This window comes from Nicotiana sylvestris, chromosome 5 (genome assembly GCF_000393655.2).
Source record: "Nicotiana sylvestris chromosome 5, ASM39365v2, whole genome shotgun sequence".
Taxonomy (NCBI): domain Eukaryota; kingdom Viridiplantae; phylum Streptophyta; class Magnoliopsida; order Solanales; family Solanaceae; genus Nicotiana; species Nicotiana sylvestris.
Window position 1 is genome coordinate 7,261,495 of NC_091061.1, and position 20,171 is coordinate 7,281,665.

General features: G+C 34.7%; 1 protein-coding gene across 1 annotated transcript; it reads right to left on the bottom strand.

Annotated features, from left to right (window-relative positions):
• Positions 1–6,770: 6,770 nt before the first annotated feature.
• On the bottom strand, positions 6,771–15,322 carry LOC104232885 (gibberellin 2-beta-dioxygenase 2-like). The gene is made up of 3 exons (XM_009786171.2): positions 14,871–15,322; positions 9,858–10,317; positions 6,771–7,341 (listed from the first exon to the last, which is right to left on the bottom strand). Exons 1-3 carry the CDS (start codon positions 15,236–15,238, stop codon positions 7,069–7,071), a joined length of 1,101 nt encoding a protein of 366 aa, XP_009784473.1. The 5' UTR covers positions 15,239–15,322; the 3' UTR covers positions 6,771–7,068.
• Between the last annotated feature and the right edge of the window lie 4,849 nt (positions 15,323–20,171).

Genomic DNA, 20,171 nt, shown 5'->3' on the forward strand with positions numbered 1-20,171 from the left:
TATTCCCCTTTGATTTCCTCTTCAACCCTCCTCAAAAATCTCCAAAATCTCTCATAAGTGGTGAAAGATAAACCAAAAATCGCGAACATGGCTATTTAAACATTCTACTCAGGCCAAAAATTCCTTCTTCGCGAACACCTTTAAAGCCTTGCGTACGCGAACGCGAACACTACCCTCGCGAATGCGATGCCTTACTCAGCTTAGCCTACGCAAACTCGTTTCTTCAATCGCGAACGCGATGCTCACAATCAGACTCAACCTTCGCGAACGCGGGACCAACATTGCAAATGCGAAAGGTAACTAGCCTGCCTCACTCAACACCTCTTCATGAATGCGAGGGCCCTCTCGCGAACGCGAAGAGCAAAACTCCGCAACACTGATTTGAAGAAATCTGCAACTTTCAAAACAATAATTTGATCCTTTTAACCACTTGAAACTCGCCCGAGGCCCTCGAGACCTCAACAAAACATGTCAACATATCCCATAACATCATTCAAACTTGTTCCAATCTTCAAAATAACATCAAAACACCAAATTTGCATCGGATTCAAGCCTAAGAATTCCAAAAACATCCAAATTCCTCTTTCGATCAAAAAGTCTATCAAACCTCGTCCGAATGGCTTGAAATTTTGCACACACGTCACAAAGGACACAACGGACCTACTCCAACTTTCGGAATTCCATTCCGACCCCTATATCAAAATCTCACCTATCAACCGGAAAACGCCAAAATCTCAATTTCGCCAATTCAAGCCTAAACCTTCCACAGACCTCCAAAATACATTTAGATCATGCTCCTAAGTCCCAAATCACCTAACGGAGCTTTAAAAATTCCAATCCGATATCATATAATAACAAGTCAAAACTTGATCAAACCTTTCAAAATTTAAGCTTCAAACTGAGAACTGTTCTTCCAAATTTATTCCGATTACCCTAAAAACCAAAACCGATGATTTATATTAGTCATAATACATCACACGAGGCTAGTCATGCCCGAGAACTGGTGAGCGAAGTGCAAAAGCTCAAAACAATCGGTCGGGTCATTACAAAGAGGAACTTCAACTATTCGACCAAATTATTATTAATGATGTCGTGGTTGACAAAGAGTGCAAACTTGAGGATGTCAACAATAATGCAATTTTTGAGTTGGAGCATATTGGACCTCATTCTAAACACTTTTCAACATTGTGTTTGGTTGGTGACATTAGAATTGATCCAGTCGAGCATATGGAGGATGCAATGAATGAGGAACAAAGTGTTTATATTCTGAAATTTGCCACACCAAGGAGACAAAACAACATTCCTCACTTAAGGGCCAAGAAGTGCAAGATGCGATATCTATTGCTTGGTTCCTTTATTTTTACACCACCGTTCTAGGAACATAACAAAAAAATTGATGCAAAATTGGGGGTGCAATTCATATCTTCAAAGTGGAAGGAAAAGTGGTGAAAGTGATGGCGTCGTGCCGCGACGTTAAAACAAGCGCTTGTTGGGAGGCAACCCAATTTGTTTTTATTTTTTTCTCTTGCTTATTCTCTTTTATTGTGTTATTTTTGTAATGTTAGTAGGAGTATGGATTCAAAGCCAATAAGCATGTGAAAAATCGAGCAGGTGGTTGAAACTAAGTGTGAGGTACCCGCACAAGGAAACATAACTGGGAGAAGTCTAAGTATCCGGTGAGCTCTAATGCTTCGACCTTTGACCTATCAGGGAGTCTCTTTTACCCTCTTGTTATTTTCAGTGTGCATTGAGGATATTGCACAATTTTAAGTGTGGGGTGAGGAGATTGTCTGTGTGATTTTCTGTGTTATCTTAGCTTAGTTGTAGTACTCATTTTTAGTGTAGTAGTTTTTGTTAAAAATAAAAAAGAAAAAAATGAAAAAACAAAAAAACAAAAAACAATTGAGGAATTTAGACTTTTCCCGATGATGGATTTTGTGGATAATTTTCTTGAGGGATAAAAGTCCGATTAAAAGTACCAATTTTTTTTCTTTTAGAATAGTTAGGTAGTATTTCTTGATTTGTTTTGGGCACCGGTTCTTTTCCAAGGATGTAGCTCGAACCGGGTACTTTTTTTTGAGTAGTTTAGGAAAAAAACTAAGTCGCTCCGAGATACTCATTGACATGGTTGATGGTGGCACATTAGGCTATGACATACATTCTGTTTTCCCGTATATTTGGTTTGAATTGTGAAGCCTAAGTAAAGTAAATAGCCTATATTGTGAGGCATTTTCTCAGTTGTTTGACTTGTATGCCACATAGTGTAATATTGCTTAATTTTCTCAATTATGTGTGCTTGCTTGACTTGAGAGTTGAACAAAACCATTGTGATTGAGTCATGTGCAACATGTGTGTGTGTGAGGATTTGTGGTCTTCTGTGTTATCTTGTGTAGTCTAGAACCTGCCCCGTGTGTTAATTAAAACGGAATTGTAAGTTGTGATAATCTAAGAGATAATGTAGACATTTTCTTGCTTGATCATAGATGTGCCTGACACATAAGAAAATAAAATTTTCTGTTGCTAGTCCCTTTAAGCCTATAGACCTTTTCTTTGGCAACCACATTGCAAGCCATACCCATATTTTATTCTTAATTTGATATTGATTGAACCTTTACCTCCTAAGACACTTAGTCACTAAAAGAAGTAAGGTGAGATATTGGGGAGTAGATTTTGAGTGGAACTATGGAAGGGCCCGTTGGTGCACTAAAAGTTGAAATCAAAAGTCACTAGCCGATGAACTTTAATGTATGGAGTGTGTAAAGAAAAAATAAGGGAAAGAAAGAAAAAGTGAAAGAAAAGAAAAAAATAATAGTTCAAATAATGTAGAAAAAACGCATACCTCCAATTCTTATTGATTTGTGCTAGTGAAAATATAGAAGTGCTTAATTGAAAGTAAGGGTTATTTGCATATGGTTTGGGGCAAGTGAATTGATTGCCTTGAATTGTGAATGTAGTGTATTAAAGTGCTTAGGCAGGTTAGTCACTATTTCTAAATGTATCATACCCGTCCCTAGCCTACATTACAACATTAAAGTCCTAATTGATCTTAGATTTGGCTAGCTTAAATTAGTAGAGATTTACACTACGGGCAAGCTTATGGTACGACCATGGGATGCACATGAATTCTTTGTGAGAGTGAGCGAATTTTTTTGTGTGATGTCCTTAATTTATATTTAAAAGCACATTTGAATGTGTGGACTAGTATATATTCACTCTTTCGTTTGTTGGTAAGGGTACATGATCTCATGAATGATTGGTGATGTTGTAAACTTTCTTGTTGGGTGAGTACATGAGTTGAGGGTGCTTAGTGGTTACAAGTCGGCTCTTGAGGTTGAGTGGTGACAAATAGGTTGTTGGAATTGATTGAATTGAAATATTATACTTAGGCATGCTTAAACGGGAAGAATGTGAAATTTCATATGTTCATGCATGTGTGTCGGTATTGATCATAGTCAAGGGTATAATGTGTGATTAAAAGTTAAAGTGCTCATCTATAATTGAGACTTGTATGTGGTTGGGGGTTTATTTGATAGTCCCATTACTCGAGGATGAGCAAGAGTCTAAATGTGGGGTGTTGATGTTTCGCTTAAAGTATATATATTTGTATGTATATTGCTTCATATCTTACTTTTGTTTCGTGAATTTAGGATGTGAAAGGCATTGATTTATATTAATTTGATGTGCTTTTATGCGTAGGAATTATCCGGGAGCAATCGGGGGCGATATGTGCGAAATTAGAGCCAAAACGGACAAAAACAGAAAAGTTGGATATTTCAGCGCCACAGGTGGCGCCTAGCCTTACCTGTGGCGCCAAAAACAATAACAAAAAATTGGCAGCGTCGTAGAGGGTACCTGGCACTAGCCAAGGTGCTAGTGACGTGAATTTTCTCCAAATTCGCCCGGGACACGGTTATTTCGGCCCTAGACCTACCCAACACGTATAAAAGCAAGAATAAACATATTTTTAAAGGAGGAGACGCCACTTTGGAGGGATCTAACATACTTTGAAGGGGAATTCACATGGAGGAACACACACCACACTTGGAGGAGGCTTCTAACTAATTTTTCTTCTCTTCTCTTCTTTTAATCTCATAGTTTATTAGTTCTAGAGTTTTGGGTGCTACATGAACGTTGTAGTTTGAAGCTTGAATTGTTCTTGTTATTTTATTATATTGGTTTATTTATTCAATCTTGCGCTTAATTATTTGATTGTTTGATCACCAATTGAATACTATCTACGAATCTAGGATTGAACTCGAGAAAGGGAATTCTAGATTGCATATAAGATTGAGTAGAGCAAGATCTTAATTCTGGGGGGGGGGGGCTGATTTGTGATTAAGATAGGAATATACCTAATTACCTTGCTTGGTTATTATATGGATATTATAAATACATTCTTGTTAATCCTAATTCCATAGGAATATAGGCGTTAGGTTAGCTTGAATAGGCGAGTTGTACTTCGAGAGAAGGCTACGAGCAATATTAACCCTGTCAATCAATAAACTAGATAAATTAATTAGACGGTTTAAGGGGAAAACTCAACGGGATTGTTATCTAACTCATAGCTCTTGAATATTCACTCACATTGAATTCGTCTCTATAATTCACCAACTCGTTTTTTTAATCTCTTAGTTTGTTACTTTAGATTAGTTTTAGCTAAATATTCATACTTTATGATTTGCTTGAAAAGATTAATTATTTGGTTTAGTTTAGTTGATAGTTAATCACAAGTCCCTGTGGGTACGATATCTGGACTTACAATCCTATATTAGTTGTCGACCACGTATACTTGTGTGTGCGTTTGGAAGCAACACTTTCCTATTGATTAATTTGATTTTTTTTCTTTTCCGTTCATCTATCAAGAAAGATTCTGGTTACTCTCAGTAGTAGAGGTAAATTCAAGATTTGAATTTTTATGGGTTCATGTTCTGAATTCTATGGCTAGATAGTTTAGTGGTCGTCATTTGGTTTTGAGATAAGGTATGCAACAATTAGTAATGCACGGATTAGTAATACATGCATTATAGTGTAAGAGTTATTTCTTGTTAGATATTTGGTTCGTTGTATTAATATTAAAAGGAATACGCGTTTGAAGAGATAAGGCATCGTTGTTATTTTAAATTTTTAGTCCATGTATTGCTAATAGTTATATTTTATTATTTCATATGCCCCATAAAATAATACATAAATATCTATATAGCTTAGATATGTATTATTTATAAAAAGAGGGAAAATTACAATCAAACAAGGAATTTAATGACTAAGAAGACTAATTCTCCTTATTCAAGCGACCAAATAACGTGATAAGTTATGCTGAATTTCTTGAGTTGAGGGTCTATTGAAAATAACTACTATACCTTACATAACATAGGCATAAAGTCTGCATACACTATATTCTTCTTAAATCAGAGGCGGGCCCATGTGTATGGGTGAGGGATCACCGAACCCCGTAAACTTCGGCCGAAATTCTATATATATATATATATATATATATATATATATATACCTTAAAAATAATTAATTTAAAGCAGTTGCCACCCTGAATGCTAAAAGCCTTTAGAGGGCACTAGTTGAGCAGAATAATGTGCTCCCGTCACGTAAAAATACTGGATCCATCTCTGTCTTAAACTCACTTATTTAATCATACTGAATTTATTGTTGTTGTTGTTGTAAGTTATGCGGAATTTAATGAGGGAATTAATTTTCCTTATTGCTACAACCAAATGTGCTCCTTAGAACATTTAGATAGTCTGTCAATGTTGTTCTGCAGCCCATGGTCCAATCATAATTAAGGGTCTTGGCCAATGGTAGGTACATGCAGTCACTATTTGATGTACCTTTGTACCATTATGGAAAATGAACTTGAAGCTGGCCGATGTAGATATGCAATCCGAATAGAATTTTAATGATATTGATGTCTTGAGTATCTTTTTTTTTTTGTTTTTTTTTCCTCCCAAATTAGGAGGATCTATAGTGTTTTCACACTTCCCCTCCATGGTGACTCGAACCCAGGACCTAACGGTCGTAGGTGGAGGTGATGTCTTGAGTATCTCGATAAATCCTCTAACCTTCTTTTTATTTTTCATTTTCTAGTTTAAGCTTTCTGCATTAAAATGGGAAAAGAATTAACTAGCAAGGAAAATGATACTATGCAAGGCAAGGCTGAAAATTTTGTTATCAATGGACCACTGGACCAAATATAATAAGGCGAACCTACTCTTTGGATAGGGGGTCACCGGCCTACGGTAACTTCGAAAAAAATGCATTTATATATGTATATATATGTATATCTTAAATAACATGTATATATTTAATTGACATCGTAAGATTCAAATTTTAGGCAGTTGCATAGATCAATTTGGGTGGCACAACTTGATTTTAGTGCACTAGTTGGGTTTAATAATGACTCTAGCATTTGTTCAACTTTCATTCGATAATAGTGCCTCCGCCACTTTTAAAATTCTGAGTCCGCCCTGTATGGAACCAAGCTCTATAAAGTCAAGATATGGACAATTGCTTGATACTTGACCTCAAACATTCTATTGGAAAATCCAAGAATAATTATAGATTGTTATACATTGAATAATAACGTATTTGTTGTTTTACAAGGAATAATTATACAAGAAATGTTATGAACGGATTTAAGATTACCATAAACATAATCAAAACGCACAATTGTTCTAATGTAATTTGCTTCTTACTACATGGATTGTTTTTTTGTTTTTTTTTGTCAAATCTTGAGTTAGAAATTGAATTTCTAGTGCTAGTCAAGCTTCCAAAGAAAGTTGTATTAATCTTGAAATTACAAGGAAAAAAAACCAACATACACTTTTTATTTAACACTTTCCCTATTTAATCCTATAGTAGGCAAAAAAAATAAATAGAGGGAGTGGGAGGGTGCAAAACTCCCCTTTGGGGATTATAGAACCCATTCAAGCCACATTCTTTGTAAAAGCGGGATCTATGTTGCTTCGACTTTTCAAAAATATTATTGTTGTTATATTTTTTTGGAGAATCCGACACGTACCCAACAATATTTTTGAAGAGTTCAAACAATATAGAGTAGGATTATTCACTTAAAATTTCATCAGAATTATCTGATTGTACCCTGAAACATTGAAGACGAGTGTCCCCAAGTTTTCTTGAATAAGTAGCTTTTTTATACTCAGCCCAAGTGAAAGGCCTATAGAGATAAGATTTGTGTGGTGTGACCAACTCTGAGGGACAAGAAATTCTGGCATGGGGTGCTGGGGCACCAAAATAGACCATTGACATCCTAGTTTTGCACGAATTTACTATGGCCCTATGCCTCACACTCTTAAACCTTCCGTTCGTCAGAGCCTGCATACAATATTACGTAGTGACAAAATTAGGAATTTCACTAAAGGATTCAACATATATATAAAGAAGTAAACACACAAAGAAACTAACGAAATTAATATCAGTTGTCCGTCACCGAACATAGGGATCAATACCAAGTGTACAAATCACAATAGTATTGGCCATCTTCTCTTTAGCCTATAGCATTGCGGTAACAGTGTTCTAATACAATTTTAATTTAAGACATGAAATGTGCACAAAACTATAAAAGAAAATAACAGTACATTTTCTCTTTATGTGTGAGACACTTAATAATAAGGATGAGTCTGAATCAAATTATAACATGTTAAGAATATAAATCATGAACCTAATTCAACTTCAAAAACTAGGTCATGAGGTAAGAATGGTCAAGATTACAATAATTCATACTTTTGATTAACGTGGGACACTTAAGGAAAAACCACACCCTAACCCAACCAAAAGAAAAAAATAAGGAAAAACCAACGTAGACAGAGAAATCAAAATTTACTCTCTGTTTTTTTTAATTTGACTAGACACGAAATTAATAATGTAAATTTTTTTTAATCTTGTGATATTAAACTAAGGGATTGTTTGGTACGAGAAAAAAGATGTGGGCTTAAATTTATACTGTGTTTGGATGACGATATAAATTTATTCTGGAATAAATTTATACCACCAACCATGATCTAAATTTAATCCCAAACTTAATCCAGGATATCCCATTTTATATATCCTTCCTTATCTCATCAAACTTGAGATTATTTTATCCCGCCTCCCATGCGATATAAATTAGTCCTGAAATTATAATCCTAGGATAATTTAGTTTGCGTACCAAACGATCTCTAAATGTATTATACATACACACTAAAAGCACTCATTGATGTTGTGTCTTTAAATGTGCCATATCATTCCTAAGTTGGATTATTATTAAGGGTGAAATGGAATATAGTGGGCCCGTTTGGACATCATTTCTTTTCTTTTTTTTTTTAAAATAATTTCACTTTTTTTCAAAATCAGCGTTTATTTATAAAATTTTCAATTTTCATTTGAAGATGCATTTTGGATATTTTTGAAAATTTGAAAAATTATAAAAGTCTATTTTTCAAAATTTTCACTCAAATCACTCACAAAACTTCAAAAACAACCCAAACTAAATTTTATGTCCAAACACAACTCTAAATTTCAAATACCATTTTCCCTTGAAAAAAATTTTCACCATTTTTTTGGAATTTTACAATTCTTATGTCCAAACGCCTACTAAAGCTACATGATATTCTTTTTAAACAGATTAGGGAAAGCATATAAATTAAAACAAATAGAGTATAGAAATAAAAATAGAAGTCAGTTTCCAAGGCAAACTATAAAGCAAGGGCAGTGAGATTCTAACTGGATGAGAAGTCATTGAATAGGGACCCTCCAAAAAATATGCAGAGATGATCAGCTCATCACTGAAATTGATCAGTTACTATCACGTCAAATCTTGGCATGGCCAGGGATTGAATGAAACCTGTGGTTAACTGAATCACTTCAGTTTCAGTTCCCCCAAAGCACAAGTAGCTATCACTTAGGTCTTATTCAAACTATGATTCTTCAGCTCATCAGTCTATTTCTAACTTTTATTTCTGATACCGAGAGATGGGTTTATGATAACCATACATGACTACTATTGCTGTTGCCGCTGGCAGCTCGGTGTACAAAGTATCTTACATTCAAGCATTAGTGACTGCTTTTACGGCTCGAACCCGTAACCTATAAATCACATAGAGACAACTGCTACTTCCTACAATATTATGAGAACGGTATTAATCATCTGGTGTTCGGAACCAATTTCTTTTATACTCCATGTTCCAGTTTATGTGAACCTATTTCCTTTTTTGTCCGCTCCAAAAAGAATAACCCATTTTCTAAATTTGATAACAATTTAGCTTAAACTTATAATTCTACTCTTAACGAGAAACTTTTATAACCACACAAATACTCTAGGCCTCCTTTTTTGCTTTGTTTAGGACTACAAATTCCAAAAGTCTTCATTTTTTCTGAAACTTCGTGTTCGGTCATATAGGTTCACATAAATTAAAACGGATGAAGTAATTTATAATCTACTATAGAGTTTTTTAGCACTTTCTAGCTATCAATGACGATTCCATTTTTAGAGGTCGAACCAAGACCTCTTCTTAATGATGAAAATACTTTAAATATTTCAGCACACCCTTTTAGTGGTAAATAAATATGAAAATTCTGAACTAGCAGCAATCCTTTCTAAAACTTCCAAATGTCCTAGATTTCATTCCTTAGTAAGAAAAGAAAAAAAGTAACTCAGTATACAAAATATCCCGCATTCACGAAGAGCCACATCCCAAAGGATATGACGGCATACCCTAATACTTGCATTAGTGGCTGTTTTCACCGCTCGGATTACTACTAATAACTAAAAAGAATTCCACCGCACGTGTTTGACATTGAAAAGAAAAACATCAATTTGGTTATTGTCAAATATAGAGGAAATGAGCGCTTACCTGTAAAGTATCGCCCACAAAGATAGAGAAAGCAGTATTGGGGTGAGGTGAGACAGGTATCCATAAACCGTCTTGAGGTGAAATTTGAAGACCACCTACGTCGTTTGATCTTAAGACGGTCAAGATCTGAGGGTCTGTATGCTCTCCAAAACCAATTTTACATTGTTGATGACGATGATGACACGTCTGAACTTCCTTACTGAAAATTCTAGCTTCGTCACTGCTTATAGGTGACGCGTCCGTAATGTCATCCTCAAGAAGATCATGAATAATGAGTTGATGAATGTTATTAGTGATCAAAGGAGGATAGTAATTGAGCCTGAGGAGAGAGTCAGAATTAAGGTCTCTGAGAAATTTACTGAAGACAGAGATGTGTGGGACCCTTAATCCTTGTGCCATCAGTTCTAATATCTCACATGCCAACTCCTTAACTTCCGCTACATAACCATCTACTGTAGAGCTGTCACAAAACCAATAAAGAAAGAAAATGATGAAGAGCTGATTCTCCTCTTTTATTCTGCCATTATTTAAGAAAGTCTTAAACTTAATTCAGAAACATGTACCTATACTGGCTACAGCATGTGGTGTAGAAAAGGAATTACTATAGATTTGTCATGGTAACAAAACAGTGTAAAACTAGGTAGTAGAGTTATATTTGAGGCGAGGATTGTCCAACATTATATGATGAAACAACATATATATCATCTACTCACTAATGTGGGATATTCTAACTTTCAGAAGTTAGGCTCAACATCAAACACTTGGAAATTCAGACGCTTATTCAGGATTTTAAGAGCATGAGTATCACTATCTTTAAATAAATATATGATCCGACAATATAATTTTTTTTACATGATCCAAGTTGACGAGCAAACTCTAATCGCTACTAAAAAATTGGAATTAGTGACGGAAAATTCTGTAGCTAAACTGCAAAATTCGTTGCTAATCTTATTTAGAGACGGATTAGTGATTGATTATTAGAATATTCTGTTAGCGACCAGCGTTCTAGTGATGGACGACGAAATTCGTAGCTAAATTCAGATTTTCTTGTAGGGAATTAATATTATTAGCATTATTTACATCCTTAACGAATTTTCATACTTTAAAAACTATTAATAATAGCATCATTACTTATAATTTTAAATATCTTATGATTTATATAGCAAGCTTAAATTTATTTTTAAAAAAATTCATCCATCCTATTACGTAGATCTTTTTTAGTACTCCTATTTTCCTGTAGATATGGGTTTTGCATTATTAGTTTTTTTATTATTGGTGAGAGTTTAAGATTAATTTTATTATGTTCTTCTCTCCACAGAGGAAGGAAAGCACCACCAATCTAACAATAAAGCAGAAACTGCATTGATAATAGCCAAAAATCTCAGGCATACGTTATTCTTGCAACTTCGTGAAAGGTCCGAAGATTTGCAGGAATGGAATAGGGAAATGCATATTAAATGTACTTATAATGGTGTTCAATTATAGAAACAAAATTTCCAAAAAATTTCAAGTACTTTATTTCTTGACTAAATATAAACTTTTTTGAGAGATTAACCTTTCAATTTTGAAGTTCTCCTTTTCCATGAATACTTACAACCTGCTATATCAGTGATAATCTTCAAGAAAAAAAAAACAATAAAAAAACAAAAGCATTTTTAATTAAAAAGTCTAAGGGAGCAAGTCGAAATCGAACCCCCTAACCTTAGGGGGCAAAGGTGCGCTCATTTACTGCTAAGCCAAAGTGCTCACTTGAGCATGGGTTTACACATGCTTGTATAAGAACAAAAGTAGAAAAAAATACAAATGTAATATATAGTCTAGGGAGGGGAGCATGAGTTCACGTGAACCCATCCCTTTCCATATAGATCTGCGCCTTGCTTGAAATGCGAGTAATATAACATAGAAGCCCAACATTTAAGTAAATCAAGAATATAAATGAATCTTGTTCTAACATCATAGTATTAACTATTAAGAATATGAACTTCGACCTTACTCAAAATGTTAACTTGTAAGAAAGGAATTGGCCAAAAACCATACAGAGAGAGAAAAACTCAACAGTGAGGGTTAATCAGATATTTTTCTTTTGATTCGGTATAAAAAGTTGACCGTTGGCTTTCACCATTTCTAGGAGGTTTCTACTTTTAAGCTTCCAAATATAAATTACATGCTACTACAAAAATAATTTGTTAATCTCTATGATGGTGATATGATAGATGTGTATAAGTTTGTCTTGTCAATTTGATCCTCTTTTTAATGTTCTGGCATCTCTGAGTACAAAATCTGACTGTACTAGGGTAGCAGCTACCAGAGGCACATCATATAAATTTGATCTAGATTTTGCATTTATGGTTCTGCACTCTCCTTAGAGATAAACTCAAATGCCCATTGCGCTAGTAATACCTATCAACGTTGGATGTTTATATCAAATAATATCTAGAATGATATAGTCTGACTTGACATGAAATTAAAAAAAAAAAGAATATTTTTGAAACTTGTGATCTCAAAAAAAAGCTTAAAGGGTAAAAGCTTGCCATGATATTTGTGTAGTTATAAAAGATTTTTCATTAAGGATAAAATTGATAAAATTAAAAGTTTAAAGTTGATTTATTTCTAAATTTAAAAATGCGTTATTTATTTTGTAACAGCATAAAAAGGAAAGTACCTCATCTAATCTGAAACGGAGGAAGTAACTTATTATAGTTAACCATTTTAAAAGGATGAGAATATTAGTATTGATATGATATAAATACCAAGCGCATATAAGCTTTTACTCATTGCACATGCCATATGTCAACTCCTCATATGCGAGGAAGTAGGAACATCTTTTGGCCAAATAAATTACATTAATCTCAATTTTGTCATGGTTATTTTACCCTTGGCCCAGGGTCTTTTGGTTGAAAAGAAGTTATCCCAAATTAATTATTTCGAAATTAGTTATTTCGGGATTAAGTATTTCGTTTTTCCATGGGGATAAAAAACACTATAATCCCGGGATAACTAATTCCAGGATTAATTATATCGCAATTTTCTCCTAACTAAATATGGGATAAACTCTTCTTAAATTTAGTCTCGAGATTAATTATTCTCTATCCCTCGTACCAAACGACCCCTAAAAGTATATCTTTATTTTCTCACTAGTATTATGCCTATTTATTATTTAAAGAGTTTCTCTTTGTTCTTTCCTCTAGGCAGAAGAAGGATGGACTTTACAAAAGTAGTAGATGATTTCCCTCCTTTTAAAATACTCCATATTCTTATCATTCACAAGCAAATTGACAACACCAATTTATATATGGTCTATTTAATGTACAAATATTTATATATCTCCCTGACGAGATTTATATGTATTCACCATTCAAAGTATTCTAATTTACATGACGAGATCAAGGTCTTCCTTACCTTTATTTTTTATTTCTGACCTGAAGTTAATATAATTATCAACCTTATTACTTGTGACACAAGAAAATAATGCCAATGTAACTCTCATGTCATTATTCCTAAATATGTTTTGGCCAAACCATAAGCGGCCCCTTTGAGTTAGCTTCGCTTTTCATTTTGGCACCTCTATATGGAAAAGGTCTGAGTAGAGGTGCCAAAATGAAAAGCGGAGCCAACTTAAAGGGTCGCTTATGGGTTTGGCCATATTTTTTGATACTGGTAATATTTGATTAGCTTATACGCACCTCAACTATTTTATTGGTTCTGTTACCTCCCATCGGCATGTATTAGAGCAATAAGATTGGACATCAAAGGAGAAAGCCAGCCTAGAGAAAGAAAAGATGGAAGACAAGATTTGCATGATGTTTTGAAATATAAGTGAGGATGATGATGTCTAGCTAAGTATGTTTCCCTAAAAAAGATGAAACATGGCCTCTGGGGAAGTCAGGCTCAAAATGCTCATACAGCTGGAACAACTATACAAATACGATAGAAACTAGGTTCATACCCTTTAACCTAGATATTGACGTATGTACTATCTCAAATTCAATCTCTCCCTAACTAATAAATCAAAATAGTATCAAGCTTTGGTAAACATAATTAGGTGATTTTTTCCTATCTGGCCGAGCTTTAATTGACATAATTATTCGATACATATACTGACGAGAGATAATTCTTATATTCATCTTCGTAAGAAGAGGCCAAATGTCCATCAAAACTAAGCAAAAAGTATTCCTAATGATCAAGTGTGTAATATTATCTCATCTAAAAGTTTAAAGTGTTACCAAAAAATACATTTTTAGTCACTTAAACCTCTATATGCTCACAAGGTAGGTGTAAGGACAATGTACACACTACCTTCCCAAAACAATACTGAGTATGTAGTTGTTAGTCACTTAATTATATCATGTTTTACAGCGCCCTCTCACGTTCAGGTCTATAATCTTCCCAAAAATTAGTCCAGGGTTTCATGGCATGTATAACTAAAGATTATGGCTTCGTTTTGGAATCAACCAAGGAAGTTGGATATTATATGATCCTCCTACATTAGTGCTATGGTAACTCTTTTTCGGTTTCCTATCTAATGTTCGATATTTTCACATTAAGGACCCGACTAATTTACACTCACATCGTGTAAGGCCTGTTAAAGGAACCTAAAGCTCGAATCTGAAACTTTTAGTCAAGACCTGAGGGATCTTATTCTACTCATGGCCGGTAGTGCTACCGGCTACGGTAACTGGAGTACAAATAAATTACACACAAAGGCACAAAACTCAAAGTTTAATGCAGACGTAATTACAAGTCCACCCCATCAATTACATATGGTAATACAATGAAAGGAAAGTCATGCCATTTGGACTAAATAATGTCCCTTCAAAATCTCAAAAATGTTATGAAAAACAACAACAAATAACAACGTACACAATGTATTTTCACAGTGTGGACGCTGAAGGGTAATATACACAGATTATATCCCTACCCCGGATAGTATGAACAACATACTATCTAATTCATATACTCAGTTTACCACAAATATATAGGCGTATTCTAAAATTTAGCAAGTTCGAAAGATACCTGAACGTGATTGGATCACTGGAAATAGTTTTCGACGTTTGAGAAATAGACAAAGGATTGGCATGAAGTAACAAATATTCAACTTCTCCATTATCTCCATTAAACCCTATGTTTTTGCAGCCATAGCCATAAGGATTAGCTGGACCAGCACACTGTTTTTGTAAGGAAGTTTTGGAAAAAAAGCTGTAACTTTCATCTTCCATTCTTTTAATGATGAATTCAGGGACTTTATGGTTAATAACTTTGAAAAAACCAAACTCTTCCGAAGCTTTCACTATATGTTTTAATACTTCAGATCTTTCTAATGAAAGGTCAATAATTGGAAGCTCAATATCTCGTATTTTCTCAGAGGATGTAGCTAGCACCATGTTGAAGTCCTTGGTGAAGTTGAAGAAGTATTATAACAAGAAGAAAGAGAGGAGACAAGGAGAATGAAGGGAAGGTAAAAATAGGGAAATCATCACATATTATACATAGAATATACTATGACATAGATATATACTGGTATTCAGTGGCGGAAGTAGAATTTTTATCAAGGGACTCAACAACTAAAAATAGTAAATGCGCTAAGAAGCTAAGGCCGGTGATTCAATATATATATATATGAAGAAAAAAATTTAACCTTATATATTTAGTATAATTTTCGGCGATGGGGTTGGCTGAACCCCCTTTTGCCACCTAGCTCCGCCTCAGCATGTTGCCGCCAGAAGTAAAACCCGGTATTTCTTCTAGAGAATCTTCTAATTGTTCCAGAGCAACTAGAAAGAGATTCTTTAGTACTCCCTCTCACCGTTCGGATTGATATATACTGGTACTCTCTCTATCCGTTCAAATTTCGATAGTTAAACTAGTTTTCTTTTACCGTAATTTTTTTATATGCCTTTAAATATTTTAAGTTGTTAATTATTGTGGGGCCATAATATTCTTATATAGTTTTCAAATATTTATATTTTATTTCATAACATAAAAGTTTTATATTAGATTTCACGATTAAAATTAAAAAGTTTAACTCCCGAAATTCGAACTACATCACATAAATTGGTACGAAAGAATATATAAGAAGACAAAAGGGAATCCAGGAGAAATGAACCAGATATTTTTAATTTTTATTTTGGGCATATGCAACTTATCTTCTTTGTTTTGTTTTGCTCTTTTTTCTTTTGGCGCTTTACGTATATCGGCATCCGAAATTCACTACCTGATTATTAATGCAGATTTATGTTAGGCATGTCTCCATTAAGGGGTAGAACGTTTTTTTATCAAGAAGTTATTCAATATTTTCAGATTCGAATTTGAGATAATTGATTAAGGTTGTATGATTGAAAAAATCTCAATCATCTTATCGCACCTCTTGATAGTAAGTAATCTTCTTTCTTGTAGCTAATTGGAGAAGCTGAGAAGAGAGAAATATTTTTGGTATATATAAAAAATACCATTAAATCATGATTAAGATAATATATACGTTTACTTTAATTTGTTTATTTTTAAAATTAATTATTTAAATATAAATATTTGGCACGAATAAGTATTTATCTAATTTTATTGACTCAACCTTAGAAAAGAGAAGAGTAACAACTGCAGTAACATTTTCCATAATAATATATGCGAATTTATTGTCCAATTATTGCATACCAGAAATGTTTCCCTTGCATTATGCCGATAACATTTATACGTACCCTATATGCATTACTCAAATTTGCAAGTGGACACTCGCCAGGCTGATACACTCATACCTTATTCTAATTCTGGAAATGGGTATGAATAATAAATAAAGTTTTATGGCTAGTGGCATCCGATCACAGAATCCCTTGACAGCCGCATAAATGACTAGAATTTTTTTTCCTTGTTGCAGTTGGCGTTTATTGCTTTTTGTTAATTCGCCAACATGAATTCCAACTGAGCAAATTAGCTGGAAGGAAGCCTTAAAACAACAGTAAAATTGTCTCTATGTGACCATAGGTCACGGATTCGAACCGTGAAAGCAGCCATTAATGCATGCATTAGAGTAAATTGTCTACATCACACTCCTAAGGGTGCGAGCCTTCCCTGAACCCTACGTGAATATTTTGTGTACCGGACTGCCTTTTCGTTCCGGTCAGACAACTTTTTTTTTGGTTGCTGGCTTTGCTAAATACTCCTCGCCTTCGCCACGAAGCAAGCTTTCCCAGTACGATACACACAATTAAAATGTAAGAGAAAGAATGTTATTGGACAACTTTATACACACAATTCATTGGTATTTATATCAAAGGCGTGGTGGGATAATTGTAATCCTTCCACTTTAGGTATCGTTTCTTCCTTTTGAAAATGCAGAGTGCGAATACATGATTTCTTACTATTCAGTGAAGATTAAGATTCCTTTTTTATATGGGATCCCTTAAACTTATCATCCTCCGCTTTCTTCCCCCAACTTGATTGGTATTAGTTGTAAAGAATATAGATTAACCTTAGTAGTTAACCTTAGTTAGCCTAACTGTAACTGTAGTTAGTTAACTTAACTATAGTATTAGTTAGTGATGTACAACTGTCCTTAGGTGGTTAGTTAGTTAAATATTGTAGCTTCTTCTTCTTTCTTAATTCAGTCGGTTGTATCAATATACAAAGCATTGCTCTTCTCTGATTTTCTCTCTCAATTCTCAATCTCAATTTCTCTCTTCAGCTGCGTATTGTGAAACTCTTCATGGTATCAGAGCGTTAATCGAGTGATTCTGGGGAATTTCTTCGCGGAATTGAAGGTAGTTCGGGAGAATCTACTCAAGTTCAGAAGCTTTGAACCCTATTTTTTAGTTTATCAATGGCGATTCCTGAGAGTTCGACTGATAATGCGAACAATGGATAAAATGCAAGCATCGAAACGATACCTAGCTCGATTGTGTTAGATCACAATCATCCTCTTTACTTGCATGTGTCTGATGGTCCGGGATCAATGTCTGCAGGACTCATTTTGACAGGTATGGAAAATTACTCTCTCTAGAGTCGTGCAATGAATGTAGCATTGTTAGGAAAAACAAATTATGTTTGGTTGATAGATCAACATCGAAGGAGGATTTTGGTCCAAATCTGGGATGTCAGTGGGATCGGTACAATGCAATTGTGACTTAATGGTATCAGAGCCATGAGGAACCAAACTTCAATGAGGATATATTTCCTTTTCATACAGCAGAAGAATCATTAGAATCATTATTGCTGAATATAACTCCAGTGCCAAGACAAGATTTTGATGAAGAACCAAATGCAGTGGTGGTTAGTTCTGCAGCTGATACTCATATTGAGGGAACCAATATACCATGTTCTCCTACTCTGACTCCAGTTCTCTCAAATGAGCAGGACATTTCACATCCTGTTGAACATAACAGTGTGGATAGTTCTGATGATTCTCTTATTTACCTCATATTGAGGAAACTAGAAAATCCACAAGAGTATCTAAGCGTCCCATATGGCTTAAGGATTATGTCAGAAATGACAAGAAAAGTTTTGCAAGCTGCTGCAAGTACCCTATTTTAGATGTGATTGGATATGAAGTTATTTCTTCAAAATATCAAAGCTACTTGGCAAATTTTTCAGTGGAGATAGAACCTACATCATATTCAGAGCAGTAAAGGACAAGAGATGGGTAGAGGCAATGTAGGCAGAAATCAAGGTATTAGAGGATAATAAGACTTGAGATCTGGTATCCTTGCCACATGGACAAAAGGCAATAGGATGCAAGTGGGTTTATAAGATTAGATATAAGTCATCAGGAGAAGTTGAAAGGTTTAAAGCTCGATTGGTAGCTAAAAGGTATAATCAGATAGAAGGCCTAGACTATCAAGAAACCTTTTTGCCTATGATGAAAATGATTACTGTTAGAAGTGTGTTGTCTATTGCAGCTTCAAGGCAATGGTCTATTCATCAAATGGATGTTTACAATACTTTCTTGCATGGAGATCTATTTGAAGAGGTGTATGTGAAGGTACCTCAAGGTTTCAATGGATCAAAGGCTGAACTCAGAGTTTGTAAACTACTTAAGTCCCTCTATGGACTTAAGCATGCATCTAGACAGTGGAATCTAAAGCTCACATCAACCTTGGTGGATGCTTGATTTCAACAAAGTCATTTAGATTATTCTCTATTCATCAAAAGGGCAGGAGATCACATGGTGGTTGTTCTGGTCTATGTTGATGACCTTCTTATCACTAGAGATAGTCCAATCATTATCCAACAGACTAAGGATGATTTACAAACTTCTTTTAAGATCAAATACCTAGGAGAGCTTAAGTACTTCCTAGGCATAGAATTTGCACGAAATAGTGATGGTATACTAATGCATCAACACAAGTATGCCCTAGAACTCATAGTTGAGTTGGGGCTCTCTGGCTCTAAACCAGTATCCTGTCCTATGGAGCCAAATGTGAAGCTTACTACTGCTGAATTTGACACTCATACAGGTACTTCTGATGACACATTATTTACTGATCCAGGGCCATATCAAAGGCTTCTGGGAAAGCTTCTTTATTTGACTGTTACAAGGCCAAATATTTCTTTTCCTGTCCAAAGTCTGAGCTAATTCATGCATAGTCCTAAGGTTTCTTATATGGAAACTGCACTCAAGGTGGTCAGATATATCAAAAATAGTCCTGGGTTGGGAGTTTTCTTGGCTGCTAAGTGTTCCACTTTCAACATTTTGTGATGCAAATTGGGATGCATGCCCCAACACTCGAAAGTCAGTCACAGGTTATTTTGGCAAGCTTGGCTCTTCCTTGATTTCTTGGAAGTCTAAGAAGTAGTCCACTATTTCTAGAAGCTCAGCTGAAGCTATCGCAACTTAACATCCATTGTTGCAGAGATTACTTGGATTATTGGTTTACTCAATGAGCTAGGAGTGGATCATAATTACCCTATGCCTATCTACATTAATAGTAAATCAGTTCTTGCTATTGCTGCCAATCCTGTATTTCATAAACGTATGAAGCACATTGATATTGATTGTCATTTCATTTGTAAAAAGATTCAACACAGTCTTGTTTATACTCTCTATTGTCCTACAGCTGAGCAAGAAGCTAATATACTCACAAAGGGACTTGGTCGACTTCAGCATTCATATTTGATGTCCAAGCTAGGTCTACTCAACATCTTTCCTAGTCCTAGCTTGAGGGAGGGGAGGGTTTAAAGAATATAGGTTAACCTTAGTTAGCCTAACTGTAACTGTAGTTAGTTAACTTAACTATAGTATTTGTTAGTGATATTTAGTGTATGAGCTTGAACTATATCAACTTGCGCTTCCACAAACTTTGGTTGTTTCTAAGTCTATTTTAAACTAAG